The 17,424-nt window shown below is 54.5% G+C and overlaps 1 protein-coding gene across 2 annotated transcripts in view; it reads right to left on the bottom strand.

The window, feature by feature from the left end:
- HMCN2 (hemicentin 2) overlaps window positions 1-17,424 on the bottom strand; it is a 268,528-nt gene that overhangs the window by 83,237 nt on the left and 167,867 nt on the right. For both annotated transcript variants that reach the window (XM_083160863.1, XM_083160864.1), the window contains exons 34-36: window positions 15,805-15,974; window positions 14,116-14,270; window positions 13,080-13,176 (exon numbers count right to left, since the gene is read on the bottom strand). In XM_083160863.1, the coding sequence (XP_083016989.1) occupies window positions 13,080-13,176; window positions 14,116-14,270; window positions 15,805-15,974 (422 nt within the window). The remainder of the gene's footprint in view (window positions 1-13,079; window positions 13,177-14,115; window positions 14,271-15,804; window positions 15,975-17,424) is intronic.

Here is a 17,424-nt window from a genome sequence, read left to right as displayed (position 1 = left end):
AGGGTCAGATACACCAACAGGCAGCTGTGCAGGTCCCACCGGAGTCCCAGGGTCAGATACACCAACAGGCAGCTGTGCAGGTCCCACCGGAGTCCCAGGGTCAGATACACCAACAGGCAGCTGTGCAGGTACCACCAGAGTCCCAGGGTCAGACACACCAACAGGCAGCTGTGCAGGTACCACCAGAGTCCCAGGGTCAGACACACCAACAGGCAGCTGTGCAGGTACCACCGGAGTCCCAGGGTCAGACACACCAACAGGCAGCTGTGCAGGTACCACCGGAGTCCCAGGGTCAGACACACCAACAGGCAGCTGTGCAGGTACCACCGGAGTCCCAGGGTCAGACACACCAACAGGCAGCTGTGCAGGTACCACCGGAGTCCCAGGGTCAGACACACCAACAGGCAGCTGTGCAGGTACCACCGGAGTCCCAGGGTCAGACACACCAACAGGCAGCTGTGCAGGTACCACCGGAGTCCCAGGGTCAGATACACCAACAGGCAGCTGTGCAGGTACCACCGGAGTCCCAGGGTCAGACACACCAACAGGCAGCTGTGCAGGTACCACCGGAGTCCCAGGGTCAGACACACCAACAGGCAGCTGTGCAGGTCCCACCGGAGTCCCAGGGTCAGACACACCAACAGGCAGCCACGGGGGTACCCGCAGGAACATTAACCAGCACGAATGGACCCCAACGGGCCACAACAGGTAAGCGGCAGACCGCTACATGGTTCTTCCTTTGTCCTTCTCTTTGTAAAGCGGCAGACAGCGTTAGATCAGGTGAGACAAGCAGGAAGCAGCATGGGTGTGGTTGCTGCCCGCGATTGTAGTAATGTGCCCACTGCTGGGACAGCTTCCCAGCACCGGAGCAGTAGTGTCAGGGGGAGAGGGAGCTGTGTCCCCAGCTGGAGCCATCTCCAGGAAGCAGCATGGGTGTGGTTGCTGCCCGCGATTGTAGTAATGTGCCCACTGCTGGGACAGCTTCCCAGCACCGGAGCAGTAGTGTCAGGGGGAGAGGGAGCTGTGTCCCCAGCTGGACCCATCTCCAGGAAGCAGCATGGGTGTGGTTGCTGCATGCAATGATCTGCGAATCCAGCAATAGAGGCCGCACCTTGAGGCATATGTAGATTCTAGAGGCTGGGCGCCAAAGCTCACTTTGTGGCCCCTGAACATCTGCCAGTAACCTGTAGTTACGCCACTGAAACGGCTAGCATCATTATATGGATCCACGGAGTTGAAGCACGAGGTGGTACATTAGGACTATAGGCTTCCATTCCTCACACATACCACTGATACATCTGTAGCTGGATATATACAACATGGGGTCATTAGGTCGACAGAGTCTAGGTTGACAGTCAAAAGGTCGAACACTATTAGTTGACAGTCAAAAGGTTGACACACTGAAAAGGTTGACATGCATTTTGCTTGTGTTGTTGACCATGTCAACTTTTTTCTTGTGCTCACCTTTTAACTGTCGACCTAATGACCCATAACCGGATGTGCACTCTGATACATAAATCTGTAACAAAAAGAAATCGCTTTTCTTAAATAAATTCCTATAATTTTTCTACACCCCAAACCAGCTGTCTGGGACATCTGCCTCAATTGCCTCATTCCAGGCGCATCCTGCCGATGTTCTGACAGAGCTTTGAGAGTTCTCCGGTCACTTGCCAGCAGCAGGGGAAGAGGAGGGGCACGGTGTGTCTGACTACAGGAGCGGAGCATCACATGTCTCTGCAGGGGAAGAGGAGGGGCACGGTGTGTCTGACTACAGGAGCGGAGCATCACATGTCTCTGCAGGGGAAGAGGAGGGGCACGGTGTGTCTGACTATAGGAGCGGAGCATCACATGTCTCTGCAGGGGAAGAGGAGGGGCACGGTGTGTCTGACTATAGGAGCGGAGCATCACATGTCTCTGCAGGGGAAGAGGAGGGGCACGGTGTGTCTGACTATAGGAGCGGAGCATTACTTGTCTCTGCAGGGGAAGAGGAGGGGCACGGTGTGTCTGACTACAGGAGCGGAGTTTCAAATGTCTCTGCAGGGGAAAAGGAGACGCACGGTGTGTCTGACTATAGGAGCGGAGCGTCACTTGTCTCTGCAGGGGAAGAGGAGGGGCACGGTGTGTCTGACTAAAGGAGCGGAGCATCACATGTCTCTGCAGGGGAAGAGGAGGGGCACGGTGTGTCTGACTACAGGAGCGGAGCATCACATGTCTCTGCAGGGGAAGAGGAGGGGCACGGTGTGTCTGACTACAGGAGCGGAGCATCACATGTCTCTGCAGGGGAAGAGGAGGGGCACGGTGTGTCTGACTACAGGAGCGGAGCATCACATGTCTCTGCAGGGGAAGAGGAGGGGCACGGTGTGTCTGACTATAGGAGCGGAGCATCACATGTCTCTGCAGGGGAAGAGGAGGGGCACGGTGTGTCTGACTACAGGAGCGGAGCATCACATGTCTCTGCAAGGGAAGAGGAGGGGCACGGTGTGTCTGACTACAGGAGCGGAGCGTCACATGTCTCTGCAGGGGAAGAGGAGGGGCACGGTGTGTCTGACTATAGGAGCGGAGCGTCACTTGTATCTGCAGGGGAAGAGGAGTGGCACGGTGTGTCTGACTATAGGAGCGGAGCATCACTTGTCTCTGCAGGGGAAGAGGAGGGGCACTGTGTGTCTGACTATAGGAGCGAAGCATCACTGGTCTCTGCAGGGGAAGAGGAGGGGCACGGTGTGTCTGACTATAAGAGCAGAGGTTCACTTGTCTCTGCAGGGGAAGAGGAGGGGCACGGTGTGTCTGACTATAGGAGCGGAGCATCACTTGTCTCCGCAGGGGAAGAGGAGGGGCACGGTGTGTCTGACTACAGGAGCGGAGCATCACTTGTCTCTGCAGGGGAAGAGGAGGGGCACGGTGTGTCTGACTATAGGAGCGGAGCATCACATGTCTCTGCAGGGGAAGAGGAGGGGCACGGTGTGTCTGACTATAGGAGCGGAGCATCACTTGTCTCTGCAGGGGAAGAGGAGGGGCACGGTGTGTCTGACTATAGGAGCGGAGCATCACATGTCTCTGCAGGGGAAGAGGAGGGGCACGGTGTGTCTGACTACAGGAGCGGAGCATCACTTGTCTCTGCAGGGGAAGAGGAGGGGCACGGTGTGTCTGACTATAGGAGCGGAGCATCACATGTCTCTGCAGGGGAAGAGGAGGGGCACGGTGTGTCTGACTACAGGAGCGGAGCATCACATGTCTCTGCAGGGGAAGAGGAGGGGCACGGTGTGTCTGACTACAGGAGCGGAGCATCACTTGTCTCTGCAGGGGAAGAGGAGGGGCACGGTGTGTCTGACTATAGGAGCGGAGCATCACTTGTCTCCGCAGGGGAAGAGGAGGGGCACGGTGTGTCTGACTACAGGAGCGGAGCATCACATGTCTCTGCAGGGGAAGAGGAGGGGCACGGTGTGTCTGACTACAGGAGCGGAGCATCACTTGTCTCTGCAGGGGAAGAGGAGGGGCACGGTGTGTCTGACTATAGGAGCGGAGCATCACATGTCTCCGCAGGGGAAGAGGAGGGGCACTGTGTGTCTGACTATAGGAGCGGAGCATCACTGGTCTCTGCAGGGGAAGAGGAGGGGCACGGTGTGTCTGACTATAGGAGAGGAGCATCACTTTTCTCTGCAGGGGAAGAGGAGACGCACGGTGTGTCTGACTATAGGAGCGGAGCATCACATGTCTCTGCAGGGGAAGAGGAGGGGCACGGTGTGTCTGACTATAGGAGCGGAGCATCACATGTCTCTGCAGGGGAAGAGGAGGGGCACTGTGTGTCTGACTATAGGAGCGGAGCATCACATGTCTCTGCAGGGGAAGAGGAGGGGCACGGTGTGTCTGACTATAGGAGAGGAGAATCACATGTCTCCGCAGGGGAAGAGGAGGGGCACGGTGTGTCTGACTATAGGAGCGGAGCATCACATGTCTCTGCAGGGGAAGAGGAGGGGCACGGTGTGTCTGACTATAGGAGAGGAGCATCACTTGTCTCTGCAGGGGAAGAGGAGACGCACGGTGTGTCTGACTATAGGAGCGGAGCATCACTTGTCTCCGCAGGGGAAGAGGAGGGGCACGGTGTGTCTGACTACAGGAGCGGAGCATCACGTCTCTGCAGGGGAAGAGGAGGGGCACGGTGTGTCTGACTATAGGAGCGGAGCATCACATGTCTCTGCAGGGGAAGAGGAGGGGCACGGTGTGTCTGACTACAGGAGCGGAGCATCACATGTCTCTGCAGGGGAAGAGGAGGGGCACGGTGTGTCTGACTATAGGAGCGGAGCATCCCATGTCTCTGCAGGGGAAGAGGAGGGGCACGGTGTGTCTGACTATAGGAGCGGAGCATCCCATGTCTCTGCAGGGGAAGAGAAGGCGCATGGTGTGTCTGCCTATAGGAGCGGAGCATCACATGTCTCCGCAGGGGAAGAGGAGGGGCACGGTGTGTCTGACTATAGGAGCGGAGCATCACATGTCTCTGCAGGGGAAGAGGAGGGGCACGGTGTGTCTGACTATAGGAGAGGAGCATCACATGTCTCTGCAGGGGAAGAGGAGACGCACGGTGTGTCTGACTATAGGAGCGGAGCATCACTTGTCTCTGCAGGGGAAGAGGAGGGGCACGGTGTGTCTGACTATAGGAGCGGAGCATCACATGTCTTTGCAGGGGAAGAGGAGGGGCACGGTGTGTCTGACTATAGGAGAGGAGAATCACATGTCTCTGCAGGGGAAGAGGAGGAGCACAGTGTGTCTGACTATAGGAGCGGAGCATCACATGTCTCTGCAGGGGAAGAGGAGGGGCACGGTGTGTCTGACTATAGGAGCGGAGCATTACTTGTCTCTGCAGGGGAAGAGGAGGGGCACGGTGTGTCTGACTACAGGAGCAGAGTTTCACATGTCTCTGCAGGGGAAAAGGAGACGCACGGTGTGTCTGACTATAGGAGCGGAGCGTCACTTGTCTCTGCAGGGGAAGAGGAGGGGCACGGTGTGTCTGACTAAAGGAGCGGAGCATCACATGTCTCTGCAGGGGAAGAGGAGGGGCACGGTGTGTCTGACTACAGGAGCGGAGCATCACTTGTCTCTGCAGGGGAAGAGGAGGGGCACTGTGTGTCTGACTATAGGAGCGAAGCATCACTGGTCTCTGCAGGGGAAGAGGAGGGGCACTGTGTGTCTGACTATAGGAGCGAAGCATCACTGGTCTCTGCAGGGGAAGAGGAGGGGCACGGTGTGTCTGACTATAAGAGCAGAGGTTCACTTGTCTCTGCAGGGGAAGAGGAGGGGCACGGTGTGTCTGACTATAGGAGCGGAGCATCACTTGTCTCCGCAGGGGAAGAGGAGGGGCACGGTGTGTCTGACTATAGGAGCGGAGCATCACTTGTCTCTGCAGGGGAAGAGGAGGGGCACGGTGTGTCTGACTATAGGAGCGGAGCATCACATGTCTCTGCAGGGGAAGAGGAGGGGCACGGTGTGTCTGACTATAGGAGCGGAGCATCACTTGTCTCTGCAGGGGAAGAGGAGGGGCACGGTGTGTCTGACTATAGGAGCGGAGCATCACATGTCTCTGCAGGGGAAGAGGAGGGGCACGGTGTGTCTGACTACAGGAGCGGAGCATCACTTGTCTCTGCAGGGGAAGAGGAGGGGCACGGTGTGTCTGACTATAGGAGCGGAGCATCACATGTCTCTGCAGGGGAAGAGGAGGGGCACGGTGTGTCTGACTACAGGAGCGGAGCATCACATGTCTCTGCAGGGGAAGAGGAGGGGCACGGTGTGTCTGACTACAGGAGCGGAGCATCACTTGTCTCTGCAGGGGAAGAGGAGGGGCACGGTGTGTCTGACTATAGGAGCGGAGCATCACTTGTCTCCGCAGGGGAAGAGGAGGGGCACGGTGTGTCTGACTACAGGAGCGGAGCATCACATGTCTCTGCAGGGGAAGAGGAGGGGCACGGTGTGTCTGACTACAGGAGCGGAGCATCACTTGTCTCCGCAGGGGAAGAGGAGGGGCACGGTGTGTCTGACTATAGGAGCGGAGCGTCACTTGTCTCTGCAGGGGAAGAGGAGGGGCACGGTGTGTCTGACTAAAGGAGCGGAGCATCACATGTCTCTGCAGGGGAAGAGGAGGGGCACGGTGTGTCTGACTACAGGAGCGGAGCATCACTTGTCTCTGCAGGGGAAGAGGAGGGGCACTGTGTGTCTGACTATAGGAGCGAAGCATCACTGGTCTCTGCAGGGGAAGAGGAGGGGCACTGTGTGTCTGACTATAGGAGCGAAGCATCACTGGTCTCTGCAGGGGAAGAGGAGGGGCACGGTGTGTCTGACTATAAGAGCAGAGGTTCACTTGTCTCTGCAGGGTAAGAGGAGGGGCACGGTGTGTCTGACTATAGGAGCGGAGCATCACTTGTCTCCGCAGGGGAAGAGGAGGGGCACGGTGTGTCTGACTATAGGAGCGGAGCATCACTTGTCTCTGCAGGGGAAGAGGAGGGGCACGGTGTGTCTGACTATAGGAGCGGAGCATCACATGTCTCTGCAGGGGAAGAGGAGGGGCACGGTGTGTCTGACTATAGGAGCGGAGCATCACTTGTCTCTGCAGGGGAAGAGGAGGGGCACGGTGTGTCTGACTATAGGAGCGGAGCATCACATGTCTCTGCAGGGGAAGAGGAGGGGCACGGTGTGTCTGACTACAGGAGCGGAGCATCACTTGTCTCTGCAGGGGAAGAGGAGGGGCACGGTGTGTCTGACTATAGGAGCGGAGCATCACATGTCTCTGCAGGGGAAGAGGAGGGGCACGGTGTGTCTGACTACAGGAGCGGAGCATCACATGTCTCTGCAGGGGAAGAGGAGGGGCACGGTGTGTCTGACTACAGGAGCGGAGCATCACTTGTCTCTGCAGGGGAAGAGGAGGGGCACGGTGTGTCTGACTATAGGAGCGGAGCATCACTTGTCTCCGCAGGGGAAGAGGAGGGGCACGGTGTGTCTGACTACAGGAGCGGAGCATCACATGTCTCTGCAGGGGAAGAGGAGGGGCACGGTGTGTCTGACTACAGGAGCGGAGCATCACTTGTCTCTGCAGGGGAAGAGGAGGGGCACGGTGTGTCTGACTATAGGAGCGGAGCATCACATGTCTCCGCAGGGGAAGAGGAGGGGCACTGTGTGTCTGACTATAGGAGCGGAGCATCACTGGTCTCTGCAGGGAAGAGGAGGGGCACGGTGTGTCTGACTATAGGAGAGGAGCATCACTTTTCTTCTGCAGGGGAAGAGGAGACGCACGGTGTGTCTGACTATAGGAGCGGAGCATTACATGTCTCTGCAGGGGAAGAGGAGGGGCACGGTGTGTCTGGACTATAGGAGCGGAGCATCACATGTCTCTGCAGGGGGAAGAGGAGGGGCACTGTGTGTCTGACTAATAGGAGCGGAGCGTCACTTGTCTCTGCAGGGGAAGAGGAGGGGCACGGTGTGTCTGACTATAGGAGCGGAGCATCACTTTTCTCTGCAGGGGAGAGGAGGGGCACTGTGTGTCTGACTATAGGAGCGGAGCATCCCATGTCCTCTGCAGGGGAAGAGGAGACGCACGTGTGTCTGACTATAGGAGCGGAGCATCACTGTCTCTGCAGGGGAAGAGGAGGGGCACGGTGTGTCTGACTATAGGAGCGGAGCATCACATGTCTCTGCAGGGGAAGAGGAGGGGCACGGTGTGTCTGACTATAGGAGAGGAGAATCACATGTCTCCGCAGGGGAAGAGGAGGGGCACGGTGTGTCTGACTATAGGAGCGGAGCATCACATGTCTCTGCAGGGGAAGAGGAGGGGCACGGTGTGTCTGACTATAGGAGAGGAGCATCACTTGTCTCTGCAGGGGAAGAGGAGACGCACGGTGTGTCTGACTATAGGAGCGGAGCATCACTTGTCTCCGCAGGGGAAGAGGAGGGGCACGGTGTGTCTGACTACAGGAGCGGAGCATCACATCTCTGCAGGGGAAGAGGAGGGGCATGGTGTGTCTGACTATAGGAGCGGAGCATCACATGTCTCTGCAGGGGAAGAGGAGGGGCACGGTGTGTCTGACTACAGGAGCGGAGCATCACATGTCTCTGCAGGGGAAGAGGAGGGGCACGGTGTGTCTGACTATAGGAGCGGAGCATCCCATGTCTCTGCAGGGGAAGAGGAGGGGCACGGTGTTCTGACTATAGGAGAGGAGCATCACATGTCTCTGCAGGGGAAGAGGAGACGCACGGTGTGTCTGACTATAGGAGCGGAGCATCACTTGTCTCTGCAGGGGAAGAGGAGGGGCACGGTGTGTCTGACTATAGGAGCGGAGCATCACATGTCTTTGCAGGGGAAGAGGAGGGGCACGGTGTGTCTGACTATAGGAGAGGAGAATCACATGTCTCTGCAGGGGAAGAGGAGGAGCACAGTGTGTCTGACTATAGGAGCGGAGCATCACATGTCTCTGCAGGGGAAGAGGAGGGGCACGGTGTGTCTGACTATAGGAGCGGAGCATTACTTGTCTCTGCAGGGGAAGAGGAGGGGCACGGTGTGTCTGACTACAGGAGCGGAGTTTCACATGTCTCTGCAGGGGAAAAGGAGACGCACAGTGTGTCTGACTATAGGAGCGGAGCGTCACTTGTCTCTGCAGGGGAAGAGGAGGGGCACGGTGGTGTCTGACTAAAGGAGCGGAGCATCACATGTCTCTGCAGGGGAAGAGGAGGGGCACGGTGTGTCTGACTACAGGAGCGGAGCATCACATGTCTCTGCAGGGGAAGAGGAGGGGCACGGTGTGTCTGACTACAGGAGCGGAGCATCACATGTCTCTGCAGGGGAAGAGGAGGGGCACGGTGTGTCTGACTACAGGAGCGGAGCATCACAGTCTCTGCAGGGAAGAGGAGGGGCACGGTGTGTCTGACTATAGGAGCGGAGCATCACATGTCTCTGCAGGGGAAGAGGAGGGGCACGGTGTGTCTGACTACAGGAGCGGAGCATCACATGTCTCTGCAAGGGAAGAGGAGGGGCACGGTGTGTCTGACTACAGGAGCGGAGCGTCACATGTCTCTGCAGGGGAAGAGGAGGGGCACGGTGTGTCTGACTATAGGAGCGGAGCGTCTCTTGTATCTGCAGGGGAAGAGGAGTGGCACGGTGTGTCTGACTATAGGAGCGGAGCATCACTTGTCTCTGCAGGGGAAGAGGAGGGGCACTGTGTGTCTGACTATAGGAGCGAAGCATCACTGGTCTCTGCAGGGGAAGAGGAGGGGCACGGTGTGTCTGACTATAAGAGCAGAGGTTCACTTGTCTCTGCAGGGGAAGAGGAGGGGCACGGTGTGTCTGACTATAGGAGCGGAGCATCACTTGTCTCCGCAGGGGAAGAGGAGGGGCACGGTGTGTCTGACTATAGGAGCGGAGCATCACTTGTCTCTGCAGGGGAAGAGGAGGGGCACGGTGTGTCTGACTATAGGAGCGGAGCATCACATGTCTCTGCAGGGGAAGAGGAGGGGCACGGTGTGTCTGACTATAGGAGCGGAGCATCACTTGTCTCTGCAGGGGAAGAGGAGGGGCACGGTGTGTCTGACTATAGGAGCGGAGCATCACATGTCTCTGCAAGGGAAGAGGAGGGGCACGGTGTGTCTGACTACAGGAGCGGAGCGTCACATGTCTCTGCAGGGGAAGAGGAGGGGCACGGTGTGTCTGACTATAGGAGCGGAGCATCACTTGTCTCTGCAGGGGAAGAGGAGGGGCACGGTGTGTCTGACTATAGGAGCGGAGCATCACATGTCTCTGCAGGGGAAGAGGAGGGGCACGGTGTGTCTGACTACAGGAGCGGAGCATCACATGTCTCTGCAGGGGAAGAGGAGGGGCACGGTGTGTCTGACTACAGGAGCGGAGCATCACTTGTCTCTGCAGGGGAAGAGGAGGGGCACGGTGTGTCTGACTATAGGAGCGGAGCATCACTTGTCTCCGCAGGGGAAGAGGAGGGGCACGGTGTGTCTGACTACAGGAGCGGAGCATCACATGTCTCTGCAGGGGAAGAGGAGGGGCACGGTGTGTCTGACTATAGGAGCGGAGCATCCCATGTCTCTGCAGGGGAAGAGGAGGGGCACGGTGTGTCTGACTATAGGAGCGGAGCATCACATGTCTCCGCAGGGGAAGAGGAGGGGCACGGTGTGTCTGACTACAGGAGCGGAGCATCACATGTCTCCGCAGGGGAAGAGGAGGGGCACGGTGTGTCTGACTACAGGAGCGGAGCATCACTTGTCTCTGCAGGGGAAGAGGAGGGGCACGGTGTGTCTGACTATAGGAGCGGAGCATCACATGTCTCCGCAGGGGAAGAGGAGGGGCACGGTGTGTCTGACTACAGGAGCGGAGCATCACATGTCTCCGCAGGGGAAGAGGAGGGGCACGGTGTGTCTGACTACAGGAGCGGAGCATCACTTGTCTCTGCAGGGGAAGAGGAGGGGCACGGTGTGTCTGACTATAGGAGCGGAGCATCACATGTCTCCGCAGGGGAAGAGGAGGGGCACTGTGTGTCTGACTATAGGAGCGGAGCATCACTGGTCTCTGCAGGGGAAGAGGAGGGGCACGGTGTGTCTGACTATAGGAGAGGAGCATCACTTTTCTCTGCAGGGGAAGAGGAGACGCACGGTGTGTCTGACTATAGGAGCGGAGCATCACATGTCTCTGCAGGGGAAGAGGAGGGGCACGGTGTGTCTGACTATAGGAGCGGAGCATCACATGTCTCTGCAGGGGAAGAGGAGGGGCACTGTGTGTCTGACTATAGGAGCGGAGCGTTACTTGTCTCTGCAGGGGAAGAGGAGGGGCACGGTGTGTCTGACTATAGGAGCGGAGCATCACTTTTCTCTGCAGGGGAAGAGGAGACGCACGGTGTGTCTGACTATAGGAGCGGAGCATCACTTATCTCCGCAGGGGAAGAGGAGATGCTCCGCTCCTATAATCACTCTGTGTACTTCTTCCTTCTTCCTGGACTATATTCTGGACCGGGTTGCCCCAGCGCTATTGATGAGATGGTAACATTTGCATTCCTGTATGAAAATACTGTACTGTGGCTGATTGTCTTTATATCTGTTGTTTTCCCGTTAGTTTTTCTATTGTATATTAGTCTGTATATCTTGTTATCTACTTCTATATGTCTGTAACCCCCTGTTGTTCGCTAGGGACAGAAATATATGGTTCAGGGAATTTATCCCCTTGTTCCGGAATTTATACAGAGTCTTGGCTTTTATTCGCAATAAGCGGAAAGGTTTATAAGGAAATAATACCTGATTTTGTACTTACATTTGGGTACTAAGTACTGCGAAAAGATACCACTTTAATGGTATCGGTATAATGTGTTTTATACATGGACAAGGTTCGCTACGCTTTGTTCGCACGTAGCTAGGAATAAAAGGTTATAGGTTTATAAACGAAGTACGTAAATTGCGCACTTCACTTATTATCCATTGGTTTAATCTGATATGGACATTGATAATGACAACACTACACAACCATAACGGCAGACTCACAAACTGTGTGGACCAGTACTAGATGCTCCAATTAACACAACTGCAATAAATGTACAAAGACACATACAGTATAAACAATTGTGTTCTCTGATGACAACATCCATCCCTTCCTTAATTTTGCCTACCCTTCCAGAATGTCCATGAGGCTCCTGAAAATCGTGTCCGCCTCCCAACCACCCTGGAAAGGTGGGCAAGTCCCCTGGAATGGCCCCAGCTTCCTACAATCTTCCCTCAGGAGGGGGACGTGGGGACCTGATGACATGAATTGCATACTGGCATTGAACAGCAGGGGGCATGGCCATGATGATGCGTACGCAAAGGTCATGCCCATACTCAAGGCTCCTTTGGTGAGCTCCACCTCTGACCCTGCCCCTTCCAAGTCACGCCCATTGGCCCCCTACTTCCTGGAGAGAGCAGCCCCCAAAAAACATCAAGCCTATATAATTCCATTCACACAATAGCGCTTCTGTGTTGCATTTTTGTATAGAACAGTGGTTCTCAAACTCGATTACTCAGGATCCCACAGGTCATGTTTTCCAGGTCACCTGGAAGGAGCACTGTGTATCACCAACTGTCACATTTTAAAAATCCACAGATGACCTGGAAAACATGAACTGTGTGGGGTCCCGGAGGTTGAGTTTGAGTATCTGTGTCGTAGAAGATTAATACCCCTTTCACACCGCCGAAAAATCCGGGTCAGCGGCGGGTCAGACCCGGATCTTCGGCGGTGTAAATCCCTAACGCCGTGTCCCTTTACACGGGACTTCTACCCAGGTCCTGACCCGGGTAGAACATGGCTAGGACCTGGGTAGAGGGCGGTGTAAATGGGAACGCCGGGTCGGATGACCCGGCTCCCATTTACATGAATGAGGAACGTCCAACCTGCGGACCGCAATGTCCGCAGGTTGGACGGGTTGTCAGCCTGACACTGACAGCCGGTGCTGCTGTCTGCTATACCCTGCCGACAGCAGCGGCGGCGGGGGAGGGAGGTGAACGGATGCCTGTGTGCGGCATCCATTCACCTCCTGTGCGACGGCGGGGGGGTGCGCGCAGTGACTGGGGGCAGCCCAGCAGCTTACCTTAGTGCTGGGCTGCCCCCAGCAGCGTTCCGGTCCGGCGGCGGCGGTGATTGGCGCTTGGAGATGACATCATCCTGTCATCTTCAAGCACCGGGAGGGGAGGGGGGGTGCGGGCCGGGCTGTCCGCCCGGTGTAAATTGCACTAAACGCCGGGTCGCACCCGGCTTGAACCTGGGTCTAAAAAAGCCGGGTGCGACCCAGCGTTTTGGTGTAAAAGGGGTATAAGTGATCTGGCGTCATAGTGTTTTCAGACGCTGGAGACCTGATAGTACAAAATTCCGTGTCCTGGTTTCAATCCAGTTCCCACGCTATCTGTTCAGAATGCCGGCACTGGGGTTTGCAGTGTAAGTGATTGGCGCTTTATAAAAACTGGAGGTTTCTTACCAAATCTCTCACTTTCTGAATCTCTCATCCTATTACATTTCCCCCAAAATGCTAAAGGTTAAGCTTACAAAATAAATAAATAAGGATTTTGCCATTTTTACTCACCCAGCACATTGAGTATGACGTCCTGTCTCCCTTCTCCTGCTGCGTTCACAGCCACACATGTATAAACACCTTCATCATCGATGGACAGTGACTGGATCTGTCGGAGATGATACTGGGTTACTATCTCGTCCCCTTGGGGGTTATACAGTAACAGTAACTGGCTTCAGGGAGCTGCTCTGTGTGACTAATAAGCTGCAGTATGTCCATTCTCTACTAGTCACATGCACAGCATTACGGACCTAATTCAGGTTGGCTCAGAGACGCCGCCTGGCCAAGTTGCAGAACTTCATCGCAGGATGGCCGTATGCATGTGCAGTGTATTGATAATCGGCCGCTGTGTGAATTCGCAGCCGTGAGACACGGTCTGAATTGGGAGCCTTTGAACACTTTCCTAACGCTTCAGCTGTTTCTATTGTACTTGATTATTAAAGCTGGGTACATACCTGGCTGACAGGTAAGGGTATAAATACAGTACATACATATCCTACGTGTGATCTGTCCCGTCTGACATCATATCTGGGTGAACATTTACATGTGCCCACCGAGTTGTGATGTCACCTGCGGCCTCTGCAGCGTGTGTAAACAGGCAGGTGCGCTGATATATCACCCATCACCTGACCTGCAGTGCCCATTCAATATGTCTGTAATCGATGTCATTCACAAATATCGGGGGAACACACCAGCCAATGGGCTCACTATGGGGTACATTTACTAAGATGGGATGTTGCCCCTAGAAACTAACAGAGTCTCCATCTTGTTTATTTTCCACCTGCTAGAAGATGATAGACAGAATCTGATAGTAAATGTACCCCGATATGTCCATCTTTGGGGTTTCCTTTAAGGTGAACCGCACAAACACGTGCTATGGTGAAGGACTGGAGTCCAAGCATTGATCTACAGCGTCACAATATGGCACGAAGAGATTGTACCATCTGCCAGCTGGAAATGCGGAAACTACTGCAGACTCCCCCCGATTCCTGTGGGGCAGAGCGTTTAAGCTCAGCTTAGAGAGAGTGCTTCTGGGGACTGGTCTTACCTGCAACGTGGGTCCACTGGCTGCTAACTGGGATTGGTCCTTCCACCAGCTCACAGAGGGCGGCGGAGAGCCTGATACATCGCACTCCAGGATCACGGGCTCCCGTAATTTCGCAGACACGCTGCTGCTGCCAGTAATTCTGACCACAGGGAGCTCTGTCACAGAACAAGATGGGTCTCAGGATGTTACTTCTAGACACAATGTCTGCTTATTTCAATAAAACAATTGGCATGATGAACAAATCCCATCTTCAAGGCGACAGTGTCACCAACCCAAAAGCCTGCTGGCCTGACGGAAACATGACACTATACACTGCAGCTGTAATAAATCTAGGCGGCCATAGGAATTTCAGGGATGATGTCATACATCAACGGCCAGGAATAATAGAATGGCTAATACCTCAGAGGGAGTGACATCATTACTTAGATCACAGCTATGCAATACATGGACTGAGATATATACACTACTGGGCCTGATTCTGAGCTACAGCGCACACAACCCGAACACAACTGAGGGGAGTGCTACAGTATGTCTGCCAGAGCAGTGACCATCACTATCATCGTCACCCACACATTATAAATACAGTATAAAGTACTGTAGCAGCACGCCCGCAGCTGGTTCTCTTGTTGTTACATTGTTGCTGCCAGTTGCCACCAAAAATGACCATTTTTTGCAGTGAAAACACAAAGATTCGCAAACAATCCTAAACATCTGGTTTCCAAAGTGCAGTTTCCTTAAGTCACTAGGGGCCTTATTCAGACCTGTTAGCAAGGCTGCAATTTTTGCAAAAGACAAAACCATGCTGCACTGCAGGTGGGGCAGATGTAACATGTGCAGAGAGAGTTTATTTGGGTGAGTTATTTAGTTTCTGTGCAGGGTAAATACTGGCTGCATTATTCTTACACTGCAATTTAGATTTCAGCTTGAACACACCCCACCCAAATCTAACTCTCTCTGCACATGTTACTTCTGCCCCACCTGCAGTGCACATGGTTTTATCCATCTGCAAAAATTGCAGCCTTGATAACAGGTCTGAATCAAGCCCCCGATTTGGCCGCATTCATTCTTGTAAATGATTAGAATCAGGCCCATGAGAAACAATAAAGTAAAGAGGCCGCTACATTAATTCAGTAGATTATTCTGGATGGACAGGAGCTTCCTGCTGGTGTGGTATGGCGATCCGGCAATCGGGATCCTGAAGGTCAGTATGCCCACATCGGAATCCCGACTGCCGGTGCTCTGATAGAGGGCGAGCGCAAAGAAGCCCTCGCCACAAGTTCTATTCTCCCTCTATGGGGGTCGCGGACCCCCACAAGAGAGAATAGCCCCGACTGTCAGGGATTTAAGCAGTGGAGATTCCGATGTCGGAGTACTGACCATCGGTATCCCGACTGTTGGGCCGTCATCCGGCACCCGCTTCATGCGTCACCAATGAACAGAGACCAACATGTAGCTTCACAACAGATGCCAAATACAGCTGTAAGTATTGGGGGGAGCTCGCCCCTTATTTTTGAAACCTCAGACTATGGGGAAGTCACCCTATGCCCCCAGGACTAAACTATATGCAAATAATGTGACTGCTGTATGAAGCAGGTGAGTGATGGGTTACCCTGTATGGGTGTGGTATGGGGCTCCGACGTTCAGAACCCCCTGTATATGGCGTCATATAGTGACAGCACCTGCGCTTACCCTGCACCAACACGTCCACGCCTTCCTCTGCGGATCCAGCAGCACTTTCAGCTTTACACGTGTATCTGCCAGCATGTCCGGACTGTGTGAGACGGATCGCCAAGGTCCTCCCTCCATCTAATACCTCCAGACCATCCTGATCAGCCACAGGGCGGCCATTCCTCAGCCACCTGCAGAGGACACAGTGACATCCCAGGGGAAATGATTAGGAAATGCTGTTATTAATGGAATGATTGTTATTAAGCTTGTAGCACACAGTTATTAAAGCAAGAGGAATTGTAACACAGACAGAAAGTGGGCACTTCTGGGATCACTAGCACCTTAAAGCCCCATTTACACTACCCTATACCCCCCCCCCCCCCGCCACCGATATTGGCAACGTCAGGGACCCGGCTTGGGGGGGTGCCAGGCGCATACACACTACCCTATACCCCCCCCGCCACTGATATTGGCAGCGTCAGGGACCCTACGAAGGGGGGCAGGGGATAGGCATGGGCAGGTGCACACACACTTGACGATGACTGCTCCGAGGTGAGTGATGGCGGGGGGTGGCTGGGGGAGGGACGGCCGTGCTGCAGCATGGCCATCGTTAACAATGACCTCTCTCATCTGGAAATGCTTGGAGGGGGTCGTTAATGACGTGCAGTGGTTTGGGTTGTTAACGAGGTGCAGGGGTTTGCATCGTTAATGACAGGGAGCATATACACTAGGCGATATTGTCCACAATACCCCTTAGAAAGCCATTTCTGTGTGTATGGGCTATATGTACAGTATATATGTTCTAAATCCCACTAACCCTATAGAATGATGGTAATACTGTAGCTGTCCAGGAATGATGGTTCTGAAGCTACAAATAATTATATGCAACCATGGCAACCATAGCTGGACCAGAATTCCCATTCGCTGGCTTCCAGTCTCTGGGCCTTATTCAGGCTTGATGACTGCGGTGTGAATTTCCAGAGGTCTGTGATCAGATAATCGCCACAAAGACAGACTGAAAACCCGCCCCATGCAAGTCTGCAAATAAAATATCGCAGATCGGTGGCCATTCACTAATCACTCACCATCGATGATTTACCCAGTCAGTGTGTGTACTCTGACCCTTCCACAGCTCTGTGACAGAATCAGGGTGAGCGAGGTCGGAGCTGAGGTCACACACCCTCCCTGAAACCGCGGGGGGGGGGGGGGGGGCAGCTGCATTTGTCCTGACACTGCCAGTAAACAACTTACACTGTTTACACTACCCTCTACCCAGGTCCTGCCCGTGTTCTACCCTGGTCAGAACTTGGGTAGAATTCCCATGTAAATGGGCACGGGTTAACCCCGTTTACACCACCCCTGACCTGGGTCCACAAGGGAAAAACCCATGTTTTTGTGGCGGTGTAAAAGGGGTATAATTGGGGATGCATGTCGACATTGACACCAAAAAAAATTAGAAAAACCAATGTCTACCTTTTCATGTGTTTACCTTTCATGTTGACCTATTGCATTTTGACCGTTTGGGGTAGACTCATTGACTATCTATACACCTTTATAATAATCCACACGTGTGTAACGATCACGCCTACATGAATGGCCAGCAGAAGACGAGTATGACAGAACTGGACATTATACAGCCAA

The sequence above is a fragment of the Crinia signifera genome, chromosome 9, assembly GCF_055691185.1.
Source record: "Crinia signifera chromosome 9, ASM5569118v1, whole genome shotgun sequence".
Taxonomy (NCBI): domain Eukaryota; kingdom Metazoa; phylum Chordata; class Amphibia; order Anura; family Myobatrachidae; genus Crinia; species Crinia signifera.
This window is presented reverse-complemented; position numbering and strand designations above follow the sequence as displayed.